The sequence below is a fragment of the Diadema setosum genome, chromosome 14 (genome assembly GCF_964275005.1).
Source record: "Diadema setosum chromosome 14, eeDiaSeto1, whole genome shotgun sequence".
Taxonomy (NCBI): domain Eukaryota; kingdom Metazoa; phylum Echinodermata; class Echinoidea; order Diadematoida; family Diadematidae; genus Diadema; species Diadema setosum.
The window spans coordinates 11704950-11729457 of record NC_092698.1 but is presented as its reverse complement, the minus strand read 5'-3'; the positions used below and the strand labels follow the sequence as shown (position 1 = coordinate 11729457).

The 24508-nt window shown below is 38.9% G+C and overlaps 1 protein-coding gene across 2 annotated transcripts in view; it reads right to left on the bottom strand.

Annotated features, from left to right (window-relative positions):
- LOC140238356 (alpha-mannosidase 2x-like) overlaps window positions 1-24508 on the bottom strand; it is a 158656-nt gene that overhangs the window by 86784 nt on the left and 47364 nt on the right. For both annotated transcript variants that reach the window (XM_072318289.1, XM_072318290.1), the window contains exons 7-9: window positions 20317-20503; window positions 14318-14495; window positions 4339-4541 (exon numbers count right to left, since the gene is read on the bottom strand). In XM_072318289.1, coding sequence (XP_072174390.1) covers window positions 4339-4541; window positions 14318-14495; window positions 20317-20503 — 568 coding nt within the window. The remainder of the gene's footprint in view (window positions 1-4338; window positions 4542-14317; window positions 14496-20316; window positions 20504-24508) is intronic.

The following is a 24508-nucleotide window of genomic DNA, read 5'->3' as shown; positions in this document are numbered from 1 at the left end:
AGTCATTGAACATTGATAAATTACACTTTGTCGAATTCTAGCCGTAATGAATTCATTTACAAGGTTAAATGTGTGCCGGTTAATTTAAGATAAAGAATTTCGTTGACATTCTTTGAATAAGTGCATCTTGTTCAGATCTTTCCTACCTTTCTGATGATATGATTTAATTGATGTTGTATTGTCAGTGCGAAAGATTGAATTGCTGTAAATGTAGATTTATCTAACGCAAAGAATAAAAAACTTGTGAATTTTGCCATTTTCGTGTGCGGTGTGCCGGTGTCCAAATATGCTATGTGGCTTACTTTTGGGGCACGCGCGGGGTAGCGCTTTCTTGATGTGCGCATCCTTGTAGGTGCATGCGCGTACCCCTGCTTGCTACCCTGGATGGGAATATGACGAAATAATGGTGTTATTATGACGTCAACAATATTATTGTTATTATTATGTTAACAATGATCTAATTAGTATATGTTGCGTAGTGAAATTCCTTTTGTTTACATTGCATTATTTGCATGTCATCTACTTAACAATAAGTAATAATGAAATAAATATGTTTTACAGGTGGCTGAGGCATACTCTCGCCATCACGGAGCTTTCCAGAAGGACTTTGTTGTCTGTCTCCTGTTTTAACGGTAGTTATAATCTTTGTAAATTGTAAATATTCTTAATACAATACTACGTTGGCGAGGCTTATATCTAATATGTTTTTTATGAATATTTGTACCCTTGTTTTGCATAGGTCGCCAATAGTTTGTCAGCTGATGTTAGAGGTTTTGCAGGTCTTTGCTTTTATTGGTGTATTTCCTCATTTCTTGTTAGATGTATCTTATTATCGACACACTATTACGTTTTTAGAGTTCAAATGAAAATGTATTTCATGCAGGTCAATAATAATTTTCGTATGAATGTATTCGTTGAAGTAATACAAGTTGTACCATAATGTGTTTCATTGTAATAATTAATGTCATCCATATTATTATTGATTTCTTTTGTTAAAATAAGTGAAAGTATTATTTTACTTCATCGCTATCTTCTTCTCCCTCTTTTTCTTCTTCGTCTTCTTCTACTTCTTCTTCTCTTTTACTTCATCTTCTTATTTCCTCTCTCATTATCATGATCATCTTATCGTGTATTCTTCTTATTACAATTGTTATCATTATCATTAACAGAATAGTTGTTACTTTCGTTGTTATTATCACGTGGATCTGTCTCTTGTAATATGATGAGATATTCGCTAAACTATTGTTGTATCAGTTTGTTTCTTCTGATGTACACAACCTGGATCGCGATGGAGATGGTTTAGCTCTCTACCTTGAACACAGTGTTGCGTTGTTTTAAGTTTAAATTTTAATTTCATTCTTTGTATTCTTGTATTACAAAATATATTATTTTGTAATTGTTATTCAGAATTTCAAAAAAAAAAAATAATACATTTAATATTCAATTTAAAAGACTTGCTAATAATGCGTCGTTCTTGCTCCCCCAGTCTTCTTCTTTGAACAACGGATTTAGAAAATTGTTCTCCCACTTTAATATTCATATTTCTTTTGTATTTACTTAAATACCGCGTGGACACCTATTTGTCCCGTCAGTGACATATATATATATATATATATATATATATATATATATATATATATACATGTATAAAATAGCAAAAGGTTTTTGCTCGGAATCAACAAAAATATTAGTTTAGAACAATAATAATCAAGGAAACCCAGTGAAAAACTTTTTAATGAATTTTCGCCCATAGGGCTTTGTCAAGTCAATGGCAAGCTTTATTTTGAAGATGGTATAAATCAATATATAAGATGCATCGTCAGTTGTAGCACGTCCATAATAAAATGTGCACATACACAAGTAGCCCACAATATAGGACATCACAAAGAATACTGAAAAAAGGCAGGAAAAATACAGGAAGATGTAAAAAAAAAAACAACAACACACACTCAGAAAGCAGGGGAAAACACATCACAATGCAAGATGGTGAAGATCGCAGAAGAGGGGAGAGAGAGAAAAAGAGAACATAGGAATGAAGATAACAATAAAAATACACAGAGGCAGAGAAAGGGAGGAGAACAAAAAGAGGGACCAGACGAATTATTCCTTAATGGGGAAAGAATGGAAAAAAAAAAACAATCAGTCCACTGGGTTGCATGCATCCAAGGTGATGGATAAGCTGTTCCTCGTGTACTTTAAGGATTTTGTTTGTGCCACCATGGCAGGTCATCATCACACAGATCTTGAGGTGATTGATGGTGTGCCCAGGCAGGTTGAAATGGTGTGCTCCTGGAAGTTCCGATGTTTTCAACCTGATCGATCAAAGGCATTTCAACATTCTACCTTCTTACTAAAATCCGCAAAGAAGGTAATCCCAGCAGACCGATAGTTTCTCCGGTAGGATGCCCGAGAGAGGTCATAAGTCAGTACCTAGATAGCATATTCTCCCCTCTCATTGCAAACCTGGAAACATACGCGAGGGACACTTTGGACACCCTCCATATCTTTGAAGCTATTGAGCTCTCAGCACGCACAAGGCCCCAAAATATCTGTTTACCATGGATGTTTCTTCTCTCTATACTAATATCCCTCTAGATGAGGGCCTACGGACAATCAAGTATTTCTTGCAGAAGTTCCTGTCTCCCAACTGTCCAGATGACACTACCATCCTGCACCTTGCAGAGCTAGTGCTGAGACTTTCCTCCTTCCAGTTCAATACAAATTTCCACTATCAGAAGGAGGGAGTTGCCACAGGAACTAAGGTGGGCCCTTCACACCCCTGCATTTTTGTAGGCCTCATCGACGAGGAAATTCTCAGGAGTTTCCAAGGCCCTAAACCACTTCTTCTAAAGAGGTATATTGACGACTACGTTGGAGTTGCATCCTGTATCCTCGAACAATTGAATGAGTTGATTGACCACTTCCCAAACTTCCATAACTCACTGCGATTCACGCATGAAATTTCTGCAGACTGGATTGCATTCCTGGACATTAAGCTCAGCCTAGAAGGAGATCGGATAAAAACAGGCAAACACTACAAGCCCACAACGGGTATTGCTATCTGAACTACTCATCATCTCACCCACCCAGCTGCAAATGTTCAATACCGTTCTCCCAACTCACTAGACCCCGCCGTCTCTGCAGTGATGATGAAGACTTCTAACAGAAATCACATGAAATGGCTAGTTTCTTTGAATGATGTGGCTACCCTAAACAGGTTGTCAAGAGGCAACAAGACAAATTTCCAGCTTGAGCCGACAAGAAGCCCTGGAGCCCAGAAGACAAACTTCTGTTGCCATTGCAACAGATTTATTGACACCCACAAAAAGGCGTCATGCACAACTGCACATTACATTGATTGTATATGCCAAATTTCAACTGACTTTCTGTAAAACAGAAAAAGTAGTTTAAACCACAACATTTTATAAGATTTTATGAAAATTTGCGACTGCCATAGTAACACATTATGTAACACCAACGAAAAAGATGTCTTGCACATCTACCTTTGATGGTGGTCACACATGCAAAATTTGGGATCAATTGCTCAAAAAATGAGAGAGAAGTTCGATCCACAAGATTTTGCAACGGACGGTCGGACCGGCTACCCGACCTCAGAGTGATTCCTATATACCCCCATACACACTATGGCCCCGTTGCTAGAAACTTTGCGTTTAAACGCAACTTGCAACTGATTGTCACTGGCCAATCAAAATCATTGTTGCATGCATGTCTTCTTAATAGGGCAGACCCTGAGCCAATCAGAATGGTTGTTTCAAAATTAGCAATTATTTGCAATTGATTGCAACTTTCTTGCAACGGGGCCTATGTGTGGGTGGCGGTATGACAACAGTTGACTTAGTGCCCTTTTAACAGACCTTAACTTTCTAACCTTTTATAAAAATAGTATTCCTACACGTTTGATTTTCCATAATTTATTTTGGTAGGTTAGGAACATTAAATTTAAATGATTTATCACATAATTTGTATTTTGTAGCTAACAATCTCCTCTTTCAAAATATGTTGTTTATTGACAAATGTGTGTTTGGTCATTTAGTGGGCTGTGTGATGCAAGAGAAATACAAGTAAATCATATGTAATGCTATCCTTTAAAGCAGAGGTTATGTACATATTTCCTAGGTACATTTTTTTTTTCTTTCAGGGCATCAAAGGTGAAAACACTGCACCTGCAACTTACAGTGCCACAGTGACTGCACATCTTTTTAGCAATTGCTGTTCACAAAATTAAACAGTGGCTCTGTGAGGTTTATTGGATGGCGAACAATGGATTGCTCTAAACGTGATAAAAATGCATGGGTAACATCTGAATTTTTGCTTTACCTGAGATATGCCTCTAACACTCTGTCCATGTTCTTGTAGAAAGGTCTGGTGGTGAAGTAGCCAGACCAGTAATGGTCATCCCTATCTGTGTAGGTAAAGAAGTCCCCACTTAGGCTTGGGAAGCCCTCTGGTTGTTGGCCTGCTGTAGTATGTGTCTGGTCCCAAAGAGCAGCAAAATAGTCACTCAGGGTCCCAAACTGAGCCTGACAGGGTTGAAAGAAAGATACAAAGAGACCAACATACACGTATATGTAGATTTGAAAACCTGTTGATATGACAATTGCGTTCCATGTAAAACCTTATGTACAATAAGCCACAAAAGTGGCCATAACCCTCAGGTGTTGAATGCCTCAAAACCTTTGCCCCTGAACATCTTCTTATAACTTACCTCTAAAACAAAATAAAAGACTGTTCATGCTACATAATTGCAGTGCTTTATATTTCTAAATTTTGCCAGATGACTGATACATGTAATTGCAAAATTTGTGAAAATATTGCCTTGAAAAGCAGAAATACACTGTACATTGTCTCAAAGGTGAGAGCTACAACTTAATGTTTTCTCTTAAAGGTGCATGGTCCTGGTGTTTTAGTCAAATGCGTACACGGGCGCACTGCGCAAGTTTCCTATAGAGACCTACGCTATTGACTCGTCTTAAGCGCTTACGCTTTGGCCCACTTCCCCGAGTGCGAAGAAGTCCGATCCACTGTAGTCAGTGGTCTGATCACAGTTCGGCTCATGATTTGGCTGAGGGGGATGACAGCGTTAGGAAACTTCTTTTGTGATGTCATAATAACAAGCACATATGCACGCACCCTGGCATTACTACAGACTGCGCAATGCGCCGAGAAGACAACGAAGGCAACGTTACTTAGCAACACCTATGCACTTTACTCTTGATGACAGCTCAACTTTGGTAATCTTCGTATCAATGCTAACGGTGATCGGCAGTATCATCAACAGCGCCCTCTACACTACCGGGACTATGCCCCTTTAACTCTTTATGTGCCATGGTGGAAACCCCCTGTGTGCCACGTTATTTTGAGAGAGGAAGGTAGTTATGCTTTGAGAAAGAATTCTGTTTTTCCAATTTGTATAACTTCTACAAATTTCTGCTAAGATGGGCATAATAGTAGGCAAAGTTAAAGAGGAATGCCAAGCTTTGTTTCGATATAAATTGTATGACGAATCTATTTCAAATTTTTCTTTTGAATGACCAGTTGCTACATTACTGTAAAGGCATGACTTTTGCACATAAAACCGTGACAAAAACTTAGAATGTTCGAGCAAATCTAGTTGGGAACACCGCTTGATAGTCAATCACCACACAGAATGCAAGCCGTATATGAGAGGAACAAAAGCACGAGAAACGCTTTCATTGTGCCACCGGATTAGCAGTGATTAGTGATTTATCGATCGGTTTTGGCGGCTTTGTTTGTTGAGCAGAATATGCGAAGTTGGCACACCGTCGACTGAGTCGGACATGCGAACGTGGCACATGAAGAGTTGAATAGAGATACATGTAACAAGTAAATCTGTTCAACCCCTTGCAAAAATATCTTACACGTCCAGATTTCTGAAACATGATGCTTGTAAGCATGGGGAGATGCAGGAAAGTTGAGCCACTCTTTCAATTTTTGGAGATATTTCCTATTCAATCTTTGCCTACAACAAGTGTTTGTTACAATATTGCAGTACAACTATAAAGTTGTCTTGTACCTATGAAAATTTATTCTAGATCATTGCCTGATTAAAAAACTTTTCCTTGTAAAAAAAAAAGAAGAAAAAAATGTCATGTGGCCCAACACTCTCGCAGTGTGAAAGTTGAGCCATGTCTTCAGGAGAGTTGAGCCAACTCTGGAAGACATGTGCCACTTGTTGGAGAATTGAATCATAATGTCAACAGATATACAGTGAAACCCCGTTATAACGAGGTCCGTGGGACCGGCGATATTACCTCGTTATAACCGGTACCTCGTTATATCCGTATGCATCAAAAACAAAGAAAAACATAAGCACGACATCATATACCCATAAATGAAACCTAAGGACATCCTTTGCGTTGTTATTGCACAATTATGGATCATTATTATTGAGAGAATAAAGGGAAATTATTTGTGAATTAGACGAAAAAGTAGGGGCTGAAATGAGTTAAATCTTAATTGTAATACATTCTTGTTTGTGAAGTTTTTCTAAACACCAGCGCACTTAGAGTAACATACAGGCCTTGTTTACCGTAACTTGCGAGGTATTTTTACGCTTATAGTGCCCAGCGGGAATGCGATGATTTAATGAATCATTTCGGCTGTTATCTTGTACAACGTAATAGATCGTTGCGCCCGAAGGGATTAAAAATGCGTTCTTTATTTTCTTCCCAAAAAATCTGTTCGCGTTTTGTACATCTGTTCTTGAAAAATATGCGACAGGATTGAATGTGGAAGGCCGTGATCCTTTTTACGCAAATCTTTACCTGGTAGACCTTTCTGAAAGAAAGAAAAATCTTCTTTGTGAAGTGCAGTGTTAAAATTGTAATAATGAACAAACCCAGATCTATTCAAACTAATAAATGCGTTGGTTTCTTTTTCTGATTTAGGTTAACATACGTCATTCAACTTTTTTACGCTACTTTCACCTGGCGAGATCGCGATGATTTCAGGGTAACATACATGCGTTGTTTACCGTTAAACTTGCGAGGTATTTTACAATGTTAGTGCCCAGCGGGAATGCGATAATTTCATGAATCATTTCGGCTATAATTTTATACAATGTATTAAAAATGCGTTCTTTATTTTCTTCCGAAAATCTCTTCGCGATTTGTACATCGATTCCATTCTTGAACTGTTAAATGCGTTTGTTTCTATTTCCCAACACCGATTAAGTTACTCAAGAATATTTTACGCTACGGCCACCCGGCGAGATTGCGATGATTTCACCAGTTATTTCGGCTGCAATCATACACACTCATATTTAAATTATCAGATAAATACTAAATACTAAATAAATGCGTTTGTTTCTTTTTCTGAACACCGATTAAGTAGGTGAACATGCGTTATTTAAAAATTTTTAGTAATTTTACGCTACTGTCACTCGGCGGGATCGCGATGATTTCATTAATTATTTCGGCTTTAATCATACACACTCATATTTGCTAACCAGCAAAAGAACTGGAATTCGGAACTAAAAACGGAAAGGATATAGTGATGAGTTGCACATGCATTCTAATTGTCCATTTTTGCCAAAAGTGTCCCTACATGAAAAGTTTTTGAATGCGTTATCTTTCTTTTTTTTTTCGCCTCGTCACGCACGCATATCTCGCGAAAAAGAAAATCGAATGACTATGTTTAATAATTCAGTAGGAACATCGGAAGGCATTCTGGTGTTTTATTGCGTGGTTTAGAAGAAAAAATGGAAGGAACGGTTCTCTGCAAAACAGGAAAAAGACGTGGATAGCGTGAATTCGGTTTTCAATGTTTGGTTTGTCGCGTGTTTGAAAGCGACAATTTAGTCAAGAAACGGAACCTCGTTATATCCGATCAAATTGTTTATGTTTTTTCTTTATCATGATGCACTGAAATTGTCCTCGTTATAACCGGAATCTCGTTATAACCGAACTCGTTATAACCGATTCGTTCTGCCATAGGTTTGCATGCAAAGGAAAACGGGACCGACGCGATCACCTCGTTAAAAGCGGTTCCTCGTTATAACCGAACTCGTTATAACGGGGTTTCACTGTATTTTTTTGTATGAATTCTTAAAATGGACTGATGTTCTCCTGCTTCCTTTTTGAAGCGAATGTACTGCCTTTTCTGCATTTTCATGCAACCATAAATGTTTTATGATGATTTTGTTATGCATGTAGAGTAAACTGCACTTTTGTATCGCTCCTTTGTCATTTTAAAAATATTTGTCAAAACTATGTAATTTATTTTAATTTGATTCGAGAAGCAGAAAAAATATGAACAAAGGGACAAATGGACAAACAAGTAGCCAGAAATAAATCTTAGCCAACAAATTTGGTTTCATCTTATATTCAAGTATTGGAACATCTGGAAATTTAAGAAGTTCAAACACTCACTATATGCACTTTATATCAACAATCATCATAAAAATCACTTGCAATACCATGAAGTTTTGGTTAATGATATTTTGCAATAGGACTTTACTCATCAACTTTCTACATTTGTATGTGTTAGATGGGATAATCCCCTGTATAATGAAACAAAGTAAAACAAGCCACTCATCGGAACTGTTGCAAACATAGCAAATCAAATAGGTTTCTGTCAGAAATTTTGAACATGTTCAAAATTTCTTTGCTATAAAAGAAACTATATGCAACAATGACAACTGCATCAAGTTTATTGCAACTGTTACCGAACACTGATGAAAGCAAAAATATACTAAAATTCACTACCTTCACAAACATTAACTGCTCCATTTCATACCCCTTTTATTTATGCATCTTTTGATTATGAGAGAAATTGAATTATTTGTCAAAATTAAAATATGACGAGATAGTGTGCTGACATCAAAATTAACTCAACTGTATACAATCTATGACCTCAGTCAGTTTTGCGATCAACAGTCAACTGTTTTTGTTTCTGTACATGGCATCCTTCAATTCATTCTTGTTTAAATATAGGAAGTTGGGCAAGTTTTCCTTGAAGGAAATAAAAAATGAAAGGATAAATTATGATGTAGATTTTCACTATAATAGCGGATTAGTATCAACAAGGAAAAGTAGAAATTACGTGGTGCGTAATCTATGTCCCCGCCGGAAGTAGCATTTTGAAGCAAAATGTACAATATAGGTAAAAAATCAAGGTCAAAGGTCAAAGAAGTCAAAGGTCAAAATTCTGTGTAGAAGTTTTAAAGCCCTCACCTTGTGCCATCACATAAAGCAAACAGAATCGAAATCGGGTTAGAAATGGCGAAGGAGTAGCATTGTGTAGCCAAGGTACAATATAAGTCAAAAATCAAGGTCAAAGGTCAAAATTCTGTGCAGCAGTTTTGAAGCCCTTACCTAGTGCCATCACATAAAGCAAATGGAATCGAAATCAGGTTAGAAATGGCGAAGGAGTAGCATTTTGTAGCAAAATGTACAATATAGGTCAGAAATCAAGGTCAAAGGTCAAAGAAGTCAAAGGTCAAAATTCTGTGTAGAAGTTTTGAAGCCCTCACCTAGTGCCATCACATAAAGCAAACAGAATCAAAATCGGGTTAGAAATGGCGAAGGAGTAGCATTTTGTAGCCAACGTACAATATAGGTAAAAAATCAAGGTCAAAGGGCAAAGAAGTCAAAGGTCAAAATTCTGTGTAGAAGTTTTGAAGCCCTAATCTAGTGTCATCACATAAAGCAAACGGAATCGAAATCGGGTTAGAAATGGCGAAGGAGTACCATTTTGTAGCAAAATGTACAATACAGGTCTATAAATCAAGGTCAAAGAAGTCAAAGGTCAAAATTCTGTCTAGAAGTTTTGAAGCCCTCACCTAGAGCCATCACATAAAGTAAACGGAATCGAAATCAGGGTAGAAATGGCGAAGGAGTAGCATTTTGTAGCCAATGTACAATATACGTCAAAAATCACGGTCAAAGGTCAAAGAAGTCAAAGGTCGAAATTCTGTGTAGAAGTTTGGAAGCCGTCACCTAGTGCCATCACATAAAGCAAACGGAATCGAAATTGGCTTAGAAATGGCGAAGGAGTAGCATTTTGTAGCAAAATGTACAATATAGGTCAAAAATCAAGGTTAAAGGTCAAAGAAGTCAAAGGTCAAAATTCTGAGTAGAAGTTTGGAAGCCCTCACCTAGTGCCATCACATAAAGCAAACGGAATCGAAATCGGGTTAGATATGGCGAAGTAGTAGCATTTTGTAGCCAATGTACAATATAGGTCAAAAATCAAGGTCAAAGGGCAAAGAAGTCAAAGGTCAAAATTCTGTGTAGAAGTTTTGAAGCCCTCACCTAGAGCCATCACGTAAAGTAAACAGAATCGAAATCAGGGTAGAAATGGCGAAGGAGTAGTATTTTGTAGCCAATGTACAATATACGTCAAAAATCAAGGTCAAAGGTCAAAATTCTGTGTAGAAGTTTGGAAGCCCTCACCTAGTGCCATCACATAAAGCAAATGGAATCGAAATCGGGTTAGAAATGGCGAAGGAGTAGCATTTTGTAGCAAAATGTACAATATAGGTCAAAGGTCAAGGTCAAAGGTCACAACTGAAATTCTGTGTAGAAGTTTCAAAGCTCCCATGGAGTGCTATCATATAAAGCAAACAGAATCAAAATTGTCTCATAAATGACAGAGAAGTAGCAAATTGAACATTTTGATCACACACGGACAGACGGACGGATGCACGGACACACACACGTACGGAGCCCGTTTCATAGTCCCCTGCTCGAACTCGTTCGGTGGGGACAATAATTTGTCATAGAAATAGAATAAAAGGATACTTCAGAGATTTTTAGTCACAGCTCTCATCCACACGTGTTACACACTGGTATGCTAACGAAGTGTTGATAGCGTTCCCCTTGTAGCCTTAATTTTTCTTAATCTTTCTCTTCTCAAAAGTGAAGATCGATCAACATGAATAACAAAAAAGAGGTCCCATGTACATAATTTCTAAACCATTGACAACAAGCATTGATAATAATTATATACATTTTATTACTACTACATGTATAACTAGAAATGTCACACTCCATTGCCGCGCAAAGCGATTGTATCCCCCGGCACTAGCAGCTTTTGCTTATCTTCACCTTTGAACAAGGGACAAAGATTCCCTCTCCTTCAAACATAAAGGTTAATATTGTGAAGACTAAGCGCAGCTTCAAAAAACAATATTTATGTATATAGTTTAGAGTATAATGCATCTGTATACAAAATTCAAAAGTATTATCTGAAGATATGTCACCTACATGCAGAGTGGCTACAGGATAGCCGCTAATGCCTCAGTCACACAGTTGCTCAAACAATACTCTGCGTCTGGCGTTGCATTGTAAAAAGTGTAATTTTTTTACCACATAAAAGAAGGAACACTGGGGGTAGCACTTCTAAAATCAAAAGACTTATAGATTATATCATGGCAGAGCTTCGTACCAAATTTGAACAAAATCTGTCAAGACATGTAGCCTATAGAGCGCACACAAACCATCCATCAGCAAATATGACCTTGGACCCTATAAAAAATGGAACACTTGGGGAGGCACATCCAAAATCTTTCGACTTTTAGCTCATATCATGGTAGCTAGGCCTTCATACCTAATTTGAACAAAATCTGTGAAGAAATGTAGCCCATAGAGCGCACACCAACCATCTACCAACAATATGACCTTTGACCACATAAAAGACGGAAAACTGGGGGCAGCACATCCAAAATCTATAGGCTTGTAGACTATATCATGGTTGACCTTCATTCCAAATTTGCACAAAAATCTGTCAAGACATGTAGCCAATAGAGCGCACACAAACCATCCACCAACATGACCTTTCACCCTATAAAAGATGGAACACTGGGGGCAGCACATCCAAAATCTATAGGCTTGTAGATTACAACATGACAAACCTCCCTACAAAATTTGAACAAATCCGTTATCAAATGTAGCCTACAGAGCGCAAACAAACCATCTATCAACAATATGACCTTTGACCCTATAAAAGACAGAACACTGGCAGTGGCACATCCAAAATCTTTCAAAATGTAGATTATATCATAGTAGACCTTCATAACAAATTTTAACAAAATCCATCAAGAAATGTAGCCTATAGAGCTCACACAAACCATTCCCAACAAGATGACCTTTGACCCTATAAAATACAGAACACTGGGGGCAGCAGTCCCAAAATCTATGGCCTTGTAGATTATATCATAGTAGACCTTCATACCAAATTTGAACAAAATCCATCAGAAAATGTAGCCTATAAGAGCGCACACAAACCATCCACCAACAACATGACCCGTGACCCGAAAAAGATGGAACACTGGGGGTGGCACATCCAAAATCTTTTGACTTGTAACTCATATCATGGTAAACCTTCATGCCAAATTTTAACAAAATCCATCAAGAAATGTAGCCTATAGAGTGCAAACAAACTATCCCCAACAATATGACCTTTGACACTATAAAATACAGAACACTGGGGGCATCAGACCCAAAATCTCAAGCCTTATAGATTATATCACGGTAGACCTTCATACCAAATTTGAACAAAATCCGTAGAAAAATGTAGCCTATAGAGCGCACACAAACCACCCACCAACATTACCCTTGACTCTACAAAAGACAGAACACTGGGGTCAGCACATCAAAAATCTATAGTCTCGTATATTACATCACGATAAACCTAAATACAAAATTTGAACAGAATCTGTTAACAAATGTGACCTCTAGAGTGCACACAAACCATGCACAAAAATGTGGCATTTTACCCTATGAAAGATGGAACATGAGGGCAGCATCACCGAAAGTTATAGGTACAAAATTTCAAAGAAATCCGTCAAGTTTTGTGGCCGCTAGAGCACAAACAACAATATTATATGGGTTAGTCAAATACTGGTTAGTGATTGGCTAAACACAGTCACGTGATGGAGGCACATTGGTTATGTTTGCCCATGGGCAGAACATGTTTGTAATGTTCTCCTATGGGAAAACATTTTCACATAACAAATGACAAACGATACCAAATGATTGAACAATCATATTTTTCACGCAATCAGTAACAAATTTGCCTATTCCATACAAAGTGAAAAAGCAGATTTGACTAACCCATATAATATAACAGATGATGACTTTTGTTGTCGGGAACATGTACCAAACGTTCCATCCTCAGGATTTGAAATGCTATTTCGGGAGGTTATATGTCCCGAGACGAAAACCCTTCGTGTGGAACATTTGGTATGTTCCCTCCCCCGCCAGTCATTATCAATATGATGTGACATGGTGGCGGAGACGGCGGTGGCGTAACACTGCTGAATCCAAAGTATCCTTCGGCATACATGCGAGGGGATACAATTAAAGGCCCTATTTACCTTTGGGAACAGTGATTTAAAAAAAAAAATTTTCAAGATATGATATTTCATGCATATGTGTTGGTCTTTTGTACCACAGAACATCCCATCATATAAAATTTTCGCGATACAGCAGAAAATGTAAGGAGATATCTATATTTTTCTCAATAAACCGTAACTGTAGACGGTTTAATCTGGAAACATTTTTATTATAACTATTGTTCACATTTTGTATATTTAACAATATTTAACATTGATTTTACCTATTCAAATTTTTACAGTGGTTGTTTCTATCCCTAACTCACATTTTAGAACTATTTTAAAGCACTAATGCTGGGTTTTTGTTTCATCTGCAAATGGTAAATTATGCCTTTAATGCGAGAAATATCTAGCAGTTTCTCATCGCATTTCCTGTTTTTTCTGTTCATCAACATGGCGTTATCATATTACACAATGCATGTAACCAAATTTTACGAAAGTGTGTCGACATACAGTGTACTTTTCAAACCTATTTGGATACTAGAATCAGTCCTATAGGAGAAAAAACATCTGCAACCAACGATCTCATTATATCAGGATTCCACTTACACAGTATTCAAATTTGGAATAAGGAGTTGTGCGAATGGGTTTTTTTTGGTTATACTGCTCCATTTGTTTCCATCATATATCATGTGTGCACACTACCAGCCACATTTCTTTGCAGGCTTTTATCATGGAGAGATGCCATAAGAAAATTTATTGGTGTTATCAATACTGGTGACATAGCTCTCATTGTTCTGACCTTTATAGGTGGCAAGGAGGTACACTGTAAATTTTGGAAAGTACAGGTGAGTTTACTCCACCAGCTACATTATTGAATGGAATCTTCTTCAGATTTTGCATATAGGTATGCCCTCAGTGATCCTCTAGCAGCATCAAAGAGAAGAAAAAGTGAGGGAGAGAAAGAAAAAGCAGGACAACCTAGGTAAGAAAGATTACCTGCACATTCCAATCCTTGCGACTGTTCATGTAGTCAAAGAGTTTGATATAATTCTTATACTGGTTGTCCCATTCCTCAGGCTTGTCATAGCGGAAGTCATCTCCAAGTTGCACCAGCAGCACATTACTCCTATAAAGGGTGGACTTCTTGCGGTACTGGTCCAGGAGAGTCTCTGCCCTGATTGGAAAGGGAAAGAAAGCATCACTGTTGATTGTGGACTTGTATTTACCTGGAATGTGCCATCTTGTATCAATCAAATTTTAAAGGATTTATCCAGCAAGTCTTGTTTTAAAATATGTCTATCTGTGGGAGCCATCCCTTTTATATGTCAGAATAAAACATGCCCTGGTGCACACTTATACAAACACATGTACGTATTCTATTATCCTAGAGATTATACCTACCAAAAGTAAAAAAGGTTTGGTGAAAATTTGATCATGCCATTTAAAGGGGAAGATGAAAACGGGAAAATAAACCAATCTGACCATCCCCCCCCCCCCCCCCCCCCTCCGGCCTCTGGATCAGTCATGGACATACAAACTGCAGTCACCAATATATTTTACTGAAAGTGCTAAGCTCAGCTCTGTAACTTCTAGGTCTGAAGGAGATTTAGAAGGATTCCCTAATTTGGTTGGATTTGAAACCAACTAGATTGCGACTGGTATGCCTCCACCATAATGCATGATCCCCTAATAGGTCTATAGTACATTTTTGACAATGTGTGATGACAGTTTGACATAATTGGCAAAATATCAAAATGACATGTTTGTCACAAATGTATTGAATGTTCACTTCCCTAGAAAAAGGTTTAATTGCATGAATTGCTATACTTTTTTAAGAGGGCATGAATTTGGGGATTTGAGGATTTTTACTTGACTTTTGATGCTTTCATAAGATTATGCACTGCATAATTTTTCAAGGTATGGAGAAAAAGTATAATATTGAATAGTATTGAATAGTGCATTGCTAGCGTTTTAACATGGCCTTTCACTCTTGACCTATGACCCTAAAATTCCCATGAGAATCACTGTCAGGAAGAACATGCACAAATATGTTCTAAGTTTCATGATGATACCTTGAGCCACTTCTGTGATATAGAAGAAGTGAAATTTAGCACTTTCACAGACCTTTAACCATTTGACCTCTGACCTTTTTGGCCAAAAAAAAAAACCAAACATGAAAAATCTTTATCAGGTAATACATGTACACACTAAGTTTCAAGAAAAATCCTGCTGGCATTACATAAATATGAGGGAAAATGTGAAATTTTGAGGAGTTGACCATACCTTCAGGCATTGCATAGATATGGGGGAAACAGTGAAATTTTCAGCAGTTGACTTTGACCTCTGACCTTGAACAGCTGCATCCAAAAGATGATAGGCAAAACTTCATCCACTCATACATATACATGCCAAGTTTCATTGAGATACCTCAAATGTTCTTTTAGTTATGCTGTCCATAAAACTGATTACGGATGGACGGAAGGATGGACATAAAGACAGATGAAGGACAACCCGAAAACACAATGCCTTCGGTGACACTTCATGGAGGAGGCGTAAAAAAACAGTCACCAGACATTGCATTTTAGTCATGGGCAGAATCTGAAGAGCAAACTTTAAGCTTTAAAATGATGTATAACTCAGTTCAAATGGACTTTCCTAACCAGTTTAAATACTGAAGAGAAAGCATGAGTTCTGGAAAAGTGTATATTGAGAAAAGTGGCTCTGAAGTATATTGAAGGTCTACTGAAGTGCTTTATAATAATTCCAAGCCATGCTCTGTGTATTGAATGGGTAAAAAAACCACACACACACACACAAAGCAAAAACAAAACTAGAAATGTTGCTATGGTGACTGGAATGCCTCCGCTATAATGCATGATTCTCCTAATAGGTCTATAGTATATCTTGACAATGTGTGATGACAGTTTCACATAATTAGCAAAATACTAAAATGACATGATTGCCACAAATGTGTTGAATGTTCACTATCCTCGAACTAGGTTTAATCAGATGAATGGCCATTTTTTTTTTTCAAAGAGAGCATGTATTCCGGGAATTGAGGATTTTTACTTGAGTTTTGACTCTTTTATAAGTTTTATATGCATTGAGTAATTTGCAAGGCATGGAGAAAAAGTATAATTTCATTATTAAATAGTAAATTGTTGGCATTTTAACCGGGCCTTTGACCCCAATATTCACAAGATAATCACTGCCAGGCAGAACATGCATAAATATGTACTAAGTTTCATGATGATACCTTGAGCCACTTCCTAGATATGGAATAAGAATTTACCACTTTCACGTGACCTTTGACATTTTGTCCTTTGACCTTTTTGGTGTAAGTCTTCCCAGAGAATCTCTATTAAGTAATACATGTATATACTATGTTAAAAAAAAAAATCCTGCAGGCATTGCATAAATATTAGGGAAAAAGTGATATTTTGAAGAGCTAGCCCTGACCTTTGACCCCCAAAATTCCCATGACAATCACTGCCAGTCAGTACATGCATATGTACAAAGTTCTGTGAAGATAACTTGAACCACCTTTGAGATATGGAGAAAAAAAAATGAAATTTTAATATTTCCACTTGACCTTTGACCTCATGACCCAAAAACTCTTGTCTAGAGAATCTTCATTTGGTATATACAAAATTTCCAGAAAATACCTTCAGGTATTGCATAGATATGGGGGAAATAGTGAAATTTTTAGCATTTGACCTTGACCTTTGACCTTGAGCATGTGCTCCCAAACATTGATAGGCACAACTTTGCCCACTCATACAAACACATGCCAAGTTTCATTAGGATACCTCATACGTTTTTTTAGTTACCCTGTCCACAAAATTGATTACGGACGGAAGGCCGGACAACCCGAAAACATAATGCCTCTGGCGACACTTCGTGGAGGAGGCATAAAAACAGGATGTAAGCACATTAAACCCAAACTAATATTACAAAGCAGTAGCATCATCCTTTCAAAATTTATTAGATAAAAAGAATGTGTAAAGCCCCAAGCCCCTTGATCTATGACAAATAACCTTGAAAATGCACTTATTAATGTATTTGCTCAGAGTATTTCAAGTTTTAAACAATATTTACATTTTTATTTTTATTTTTCTGAAATGGAGGTTCTGTGGTCATTGTGTTAAAGATATTGCTTACCACTGGGAGCAGTGATTTAAAAACTGTTTGAGTTTATCACATCTGATGCATATCTATGAGTAGGGTCAGTTGTATCACAAAAACATCCCACCATTTAAAAATTTTGGGATAAAGCCTAAAATATAAGGAGATATCACTATTTTCTCAACAAACCATAACCGTAAACAATCTATTATATAAAAAAGAATATCAGAACTTTTGTTCACATGTTGTAACAATACTTAATATTGATTATACAGATCAATATCTTTACTTTGGTTATTTCTATCCCTAACTCAGATTCTAAAACTATTTTTAATAGTAATGTAATCTGGGTTTTTGTTTCATCTGCAAATGGTAACTAATGCCTCTTGGCCCCCACTTGAACCCCACCCCCCACTAACCCTGAATTTGCCATGAACAAATTAGAAACTACAATCACCAATCTACAATCCCTCGAGCACTGTGGCTTGTGGAACCCCCAGGTGGAGAGTGGTGCAATTTCCACAGAGATATATTCTGTAACCCTGACGATAACCCCTGCTAAATTTGGTAAAAATCTGACCATGCATTTTCAAGAAGATGTAAATGTGAACATTGTTCTCAATTTGGTCTTTCCCCTCCCCTGCTCATCTCCCAAATCTGCTGGAAAATCAAAACTACACTCACTAATCTAAATTACAAAGAGCACTACCATAGCTTAATGATTTGAGAGAGTTGTAACGATTCCTTAAGTTGGAGGGTTTGTCAGTCTCCCCCCCCCCCCCCCCCAAGCGATCTCCAGCATTGCGCTCCAGGGCTCCCTCCCTCCAGGTGGGGGAATGGTGCCCATTTGTACAAATATCAACAAAGCGATACTACCTGCTAGGTTTGGTGAAAATTTGACCACACATTTTTAAGTATGCTATTCTCATTGGCTAACACTGACAAACCCGAGAGCATGGTAGTACATAGAAACAAAAACAAAAACAGTGACTCTCTCCCATTAGATCATCCTCTCATAAAGTGCAGATCAATGGGCTGCCAAACAAGTTCTGTGACAAAAGTAGGGGTAGGAGAGCACGCCTCTGCTATCACTCCGAGTTCGTCTGCCTGTGTGGCTAGGTTGGCCAGGGCTCCCGCGTAGGAAGTTCAGTTGTATGGTAGATCGCAATAGCTGTGCCATTTGAGCCCAGCGCTGATCCTCTTCCATGAATGGCCTTCATCACAGGGGATTTCCACCCAGGACGTGGTCCCCAATGGCCAGTCAGTTCAAACAGAAATGCCTGGTGCAGGCCAGGAAGATCCCCACGAAATCGACAGCAAGGCATGCTGTTACAGTTTCATTGCATCTGTCTTAGCTGCATAGAACTCACCAAGGTAATGGAACAGTACGGCTTCCTCTTCCTCGCCAAGGAGGCAGAGCCAGCGTGGAGGTTCTGGGTCAGCCTGTGGCACAGAGCCCAGTGCCGCAGATGGGCAGTCATCAATGGACGACCAATCTGATTTGGCCAACCCCGCTGCAAGGAAGGGGTTGAACATGCGTAGCTGGCGAACAGCTGCTCCGGGTCAGAGCATGGGTTGGCGGTTAGGCCTGGGGTGACTGTCATCTGGCTGGGCTAGGGTGCCGGTACTGCCCGGGGAAGGCACAAGAGGAGTGCCCATAGCCGCATGCGTGTGTGTTGCTGTCAGGGTGTGAGGGTCTGCTACTGCCCATACTGGCTTGCTACAGCCTGCTAGAGTAGCAGCAGTGCTGAGTTTGAGGGGGAACCCATCAGGGTGACTGCTACCTGCGCCTTCAGTACCACTCTGGTTGTGGCTTCTTTGGCGTGGGTGGGGGTTGCAAGCAAGGCACCCGGCGCTTTTGCTTCTTCCCTGGTGGGAGGGGAGTGTCGGGCACCCAGCCTTCAATGGAGTCTGGACTGATGCTCTCCTCTGCTGACGGCAGTTGCAGCTAGCTGGGGGAAGGGGGGAGGACTGTCGTGTGGTCAACCCAGGTGGGGCAACAGACGAGGTCAGCCAAGCACACTGAGAGAGGAAGCTGCGGTGAGGACTCAGCTAGTGCTTGGTTGAGTAAGAGGGACTGTGCAGTTTGGGAGCGCTACCCTCCTGCGTGCTCTCTTTTGAGGATGGTGTGGGAGGAAGCCATGTCGGTTTCTCCTGGTGGCACTGGTGCAGGTTCCGGCTTGGCGTGAACATTGGGAGCCGAAACGGAGGGTTCCAGGGTAGCTGGTTGCGGAGGTGCGGTTCTCGTAGCAAGCCAGGCCTCTCAGAACACCAAAGAGGCCATCGTCTACCTCACACATTAGGCTGCATGTGAGCAGGAGTGGTGTGGGAGTCCCCTTCCAGCTGGGGCAACAACAGATATTGCAGTGAGGTGACATTTTTCACTATAAGAGAACAGGAACACATACACACACACACAAACAAAATACTGCTGACTCTCCAGGTTGCGAGCGATGAAAGAGGACGAACTAATGGGAGACACATGCATATCAGGCAGTACATGCCATGGTCACACGGCAGGTGTCCGCGGTAATTGTTTTTGTGCTGGTTTTCTCTGTGTAACTATTTCTCGGGTTTGTCCGTGTAGTCAATGAGAATAGCATACTTTCAAAGACAGGCAGCCAATTGTATTGAATGTAAATTAGATAGACCCAACTTTGTCCAATCATGCATACATTTGCCAAGTTTCATTCAGAAACCTTAAACAGTTCTTCTAAGTTATGCTGTCCACAAAATTAATTGTGGACGGAAGGACAGATGGACAGACAGACGGATGGATGAACAGACAACCCAAACACATAATGCCTCAGGTGACATTTTATGGCGGAGGCGTAAAAACCACCCTTTCTTCAAGATGTTACATGTGTTACCTGTTTGCTACATTGGCCTCTGTAATAGGGACGGGTGCCACTTTCCAGGGGCAGTTAACCCGCTGGCCTGGTAGTCTCTTGAAGTCAAACTGGCAACAGATCTTGGGGTCTGGTCCACAGGTGTGAGGGACATCATAGCTGTAAAATGGCATCATGTGACAGAAGATATCTGTGCTTGATCCATGGTCTGCATACAAAATGGATAGGGATTAGAGTGTGATCATTCTGAATGGTGCAATGCATGTCCATCAAATCCATGTGTCACATTTACATGCACCTACCTGTATAAGCACCAAAGACCACAATAAAAAAAAATAAATAAAAGAAACTAGAAATGTTACAAAGATGACAATTTCAAATGACTGGCAAATAATAATGATGGGACTAAATATTTATACAGCGTCAGGGGCGTCACCAGCTTTTTTTCAAGGAGGGTGCGTTTTGACATTTAATGTAACGAGTTTTTTGGACAGACATTTGGAATTTAGGAAGCTCTCAATCCCCACACTTTTAGTGTTTTTTAAGGGAAATCATTTAAGGGAAATCAAGCCCCCCCCCCCCTTTGCTGTGCCAGTGGGAAAGGGTTAATTGAAAGGAGCTAATATCCCTTCCCCCACGACGGAACTTTTGAATTTTTATAAAGTTAAGTGACAGATCTGGTGCACATTTTCGATGAAACATTTGTAAATCTGTCAATCTATAGGTGTATTAAGTCCATGGAAAATAGACCGAACGGGGGAGGGTGTGGGAAGGGGTATCCCCCTCCCACACGAGAGACACTTCGCTTTTTTAGAATTGAAATTCAGCAACCTGCCACCTGGTGCACACTTTGGATGAAATAACAGGACAGATTTCTAACAAAAAAGCAAGAAAATCTTTTCATCTCCGGAATTATAATTATGTGGGGTGGGGCAAATGGTGCGCTTGCCCCTCCAATATTATAGGGGCAACTTTTTTTTTTCCTGTCAAAAAGCAAGAAAAATCTTCTCATCTTGGGAATTATTAATTATGGGGAGGGGCAAAATCATAATATGCTTACCCCTCCAATGTTTTTATGGGGGCAACTTTTTTTTTCTGTCAAAAAATGATAAAGATAATGAATAACATTTATATAGCAAGAAAGTCTTCTCGTCTCTGGAATCATGGGAGGGGGTGGGCAAAATGATATACTTGCCCCTCCATTTTTTTTTAAATGAGGCTAAGGCTTGCACTTGGGCTCGCATTATCAATATGGATTGGTCAGAAGTAACGTGCTGTACATAGGCCCTACATACTTGTAAGTAGCACGGTCACGTACACGCAAACGTGTACGTGCTCCGTATCGTACGGATGTACAGTACGGTCGATTAATAGTAAACACTGCAGAATAGTAGTAGATGTGCATAAAATCAGTGCTGCCAGAACCCAGGATGCGAATTATTTTTGCCCACAAATTTTTTGTCCCTGGTGCAAAATGAAAAAATAAAACAATAACTAGAAATGTCGCTTTGGCGACTAGTATGCCTCCGCCATAATGCATGATTTTCCCAATAGGTCTAGATAGTACATGTGGACAATGTGTGATTACATTTTCACAAAATTGGCAAAATATTGAAATGACAAGTTTGTCACAAATGTGTTGAATGTTCACCTTCCTTGACCTAGGTTTAATTGGATGAATAGGAGAGCATGTATCTAGGGATTTAAGGACTTTAACTTGACTTTGACCCATTCATACATTTAGGCATTAAGTAATTTTCAAGGTACAGGTGTGGAGAAAAAATGCAATTTCTGAATTGAATAGTGAATTGTTACCATTTTCATCTGGCCCTTGACCCTAAAATTCATAAGATAATCACTTTCAGGTAGAACATGCATAATATGTACTAAGTTTCAAGATAACTTGAGCCACTTCGAGATATGGAGGAAAAAGTTAGTTCAGCACTTTCACTTGATCTTTGACCTTTTGACCTTTGAGGCAAAAAAAGAAGAAAGAAAACTTTCCAGAGAATTTCTATTAGGTTACACATGCATACACCAAGTGTAAAAAAATAATAATCCTGCTGGCATTGCATAAATATGAGGGAAATAGTAAAATTTTGAAGTGTTGCACTTGACCTTTGACCCCATGAACCCTACATTCTCTAGATAATCACTTCCAGTCAGTACATGTATATACTATGTTCCATGAAGATACCTTGAATAATTTTCCAAGGCACGGAGAAAAAAAAAAGAAGTTTTGATATTTTTACTTGACCTTTTGACCTTTGACCTTTGACCTCATGACCCAAACTTTCACCAGAGAATCTTAATTGGGTAATACATGTATACACTAAGTTTCAAGAAAATATCTTCAGGCATTCAATAGATATGGCAAAAATAGTGAAATTTCATGTATTTGACCCTGACCTTTTGACCTTTGACCTTTGACCTCATAATGCAAACTTTCACCACAGAATCTTAATTGGGTAATACATGTATACACTAAGTTTCATGAAAATATCTTCAGGCATTCAATAGATATGGTGGAAAAAGTGAAATTTTATGTATTTGACCTTGACCTTTTGACCTTTGACCTTGAGTATGTGCACCCAAAAGTTGATAGGCACAACTTCACCCCCTAATACACATACATGCCAAGTTTCATTAGGATACCTCAACAGGTTTTGATAGTTACCTTGTCCACAAAATTCATTACGGACGGACGGAAGGACGGACGGACGAACGGACGGACGGACAACCCGAAAACATAATGCCTCCGGCACCACTTCGTGGCGGAGGCATAAAAAACAAGAGTAATTATTTAGCGTCCGGCGTTGAAGTTGTTCGCAGTCTGAAGTGGTGATTTTTTTTTTTTTTTTTTTTGAAGGGTCTGAAGGGGGGTGCGTTCGCACCCAACGCACCCCCCCTGGTGATGCCCATGAGCGTGTCCCAGAAAAAACATAACCGGGTTTCCATGCAACTTTTTACTATCGAAATCATACATTTTCTTTATGAGATATACATTAATGGAAAGATAAACTTTTCTTCTTTTATTTGATGTACAACTTAATGTTCATCATTCATGCATGACTGAGTTAGAACAATGAACAGTGGTGCTACCAAATTTTCATTTGCACGCGCAAATAGTGACTTTAAGTGAATTTTTCAGACTTTTAACGTTACGTTTTCGAAAAACACAGTTCATTACCCAAATATTCATATTTTCTTCTTTCATATGAGACTTTATATGTAAAATATGAATAATGCATGCTTGAAAAAAATTTGCATGAAAACAAGCTTCATTTCTACCGATTCTACGGATAGTGGAAAAACAAGCATTCAGCTCTCCCGACTTAGCATCAGACAATGGGCTCATCTGCACCGTTGAATTCACACAAAACAACCGCAGTGCTACAGTGAATGTTGTTGTGGGGGGTATTTACAGAGAATGCTGTATGAGACGGTAAGCCCTTTGTTGTCATTTATTTAGAATAAGCTTTGAGACAATACCAGTAATTGAAGACTAAAATGTTGTATTCTCAGGCTCCACGCAGTCCAATGGTTATGGGAAATCAACATTACAACAATGACACACATTTTGATGAATTTGTACCTCAAACTTATTTCACTGTTTTCATTTCTCTCTTCATTTCCCTCACGCGTGGCTAGTCCTTCATCACTGACAAGAATTCTGAAGTTTTTGAAGGGTGAAGTGAAGCAGAAAGAGAGGGTACATCACTTTCTTTATCACTGAACTTGCACTTCTTACATTTTAAAGGTGCAAGTGCAGGGCAGAAAGTCGTCTTTTTTTTTGGGGGGGGGTGGGCTTGGAAGGTTGTTGTTTTTTTTTCAGTGCGTTAATCCGAAACTTCCTTTGATGAACACCTTTGCTGTGTAGTTAGCTACATGGTCAGGCAAGCTCATGATCATGTGCTAATTTACGACCCTATTCACAACCGAACCGTCTGTAACAATCCTTTTTACCCCCTCCCTTCATGTTTGTGTAAATTCATTGAAGCATGAATGCCATTGTTATCTGCCAAGTTGGCAGGTGTCGGGAAAGCAAAGTGGCTCCTTATTTACTACCTATCTAAATCTGGGTAAAATGGAAGCATATTTTCAAATTAAGTTTTCTCGAACAGGCGTTGATCATTTTTTACGCATGGGATATCATATGAAAGGAAAGAGAATGGATATTAAGGCTAAGATTTTATTTTTTGCAAAAGATTGC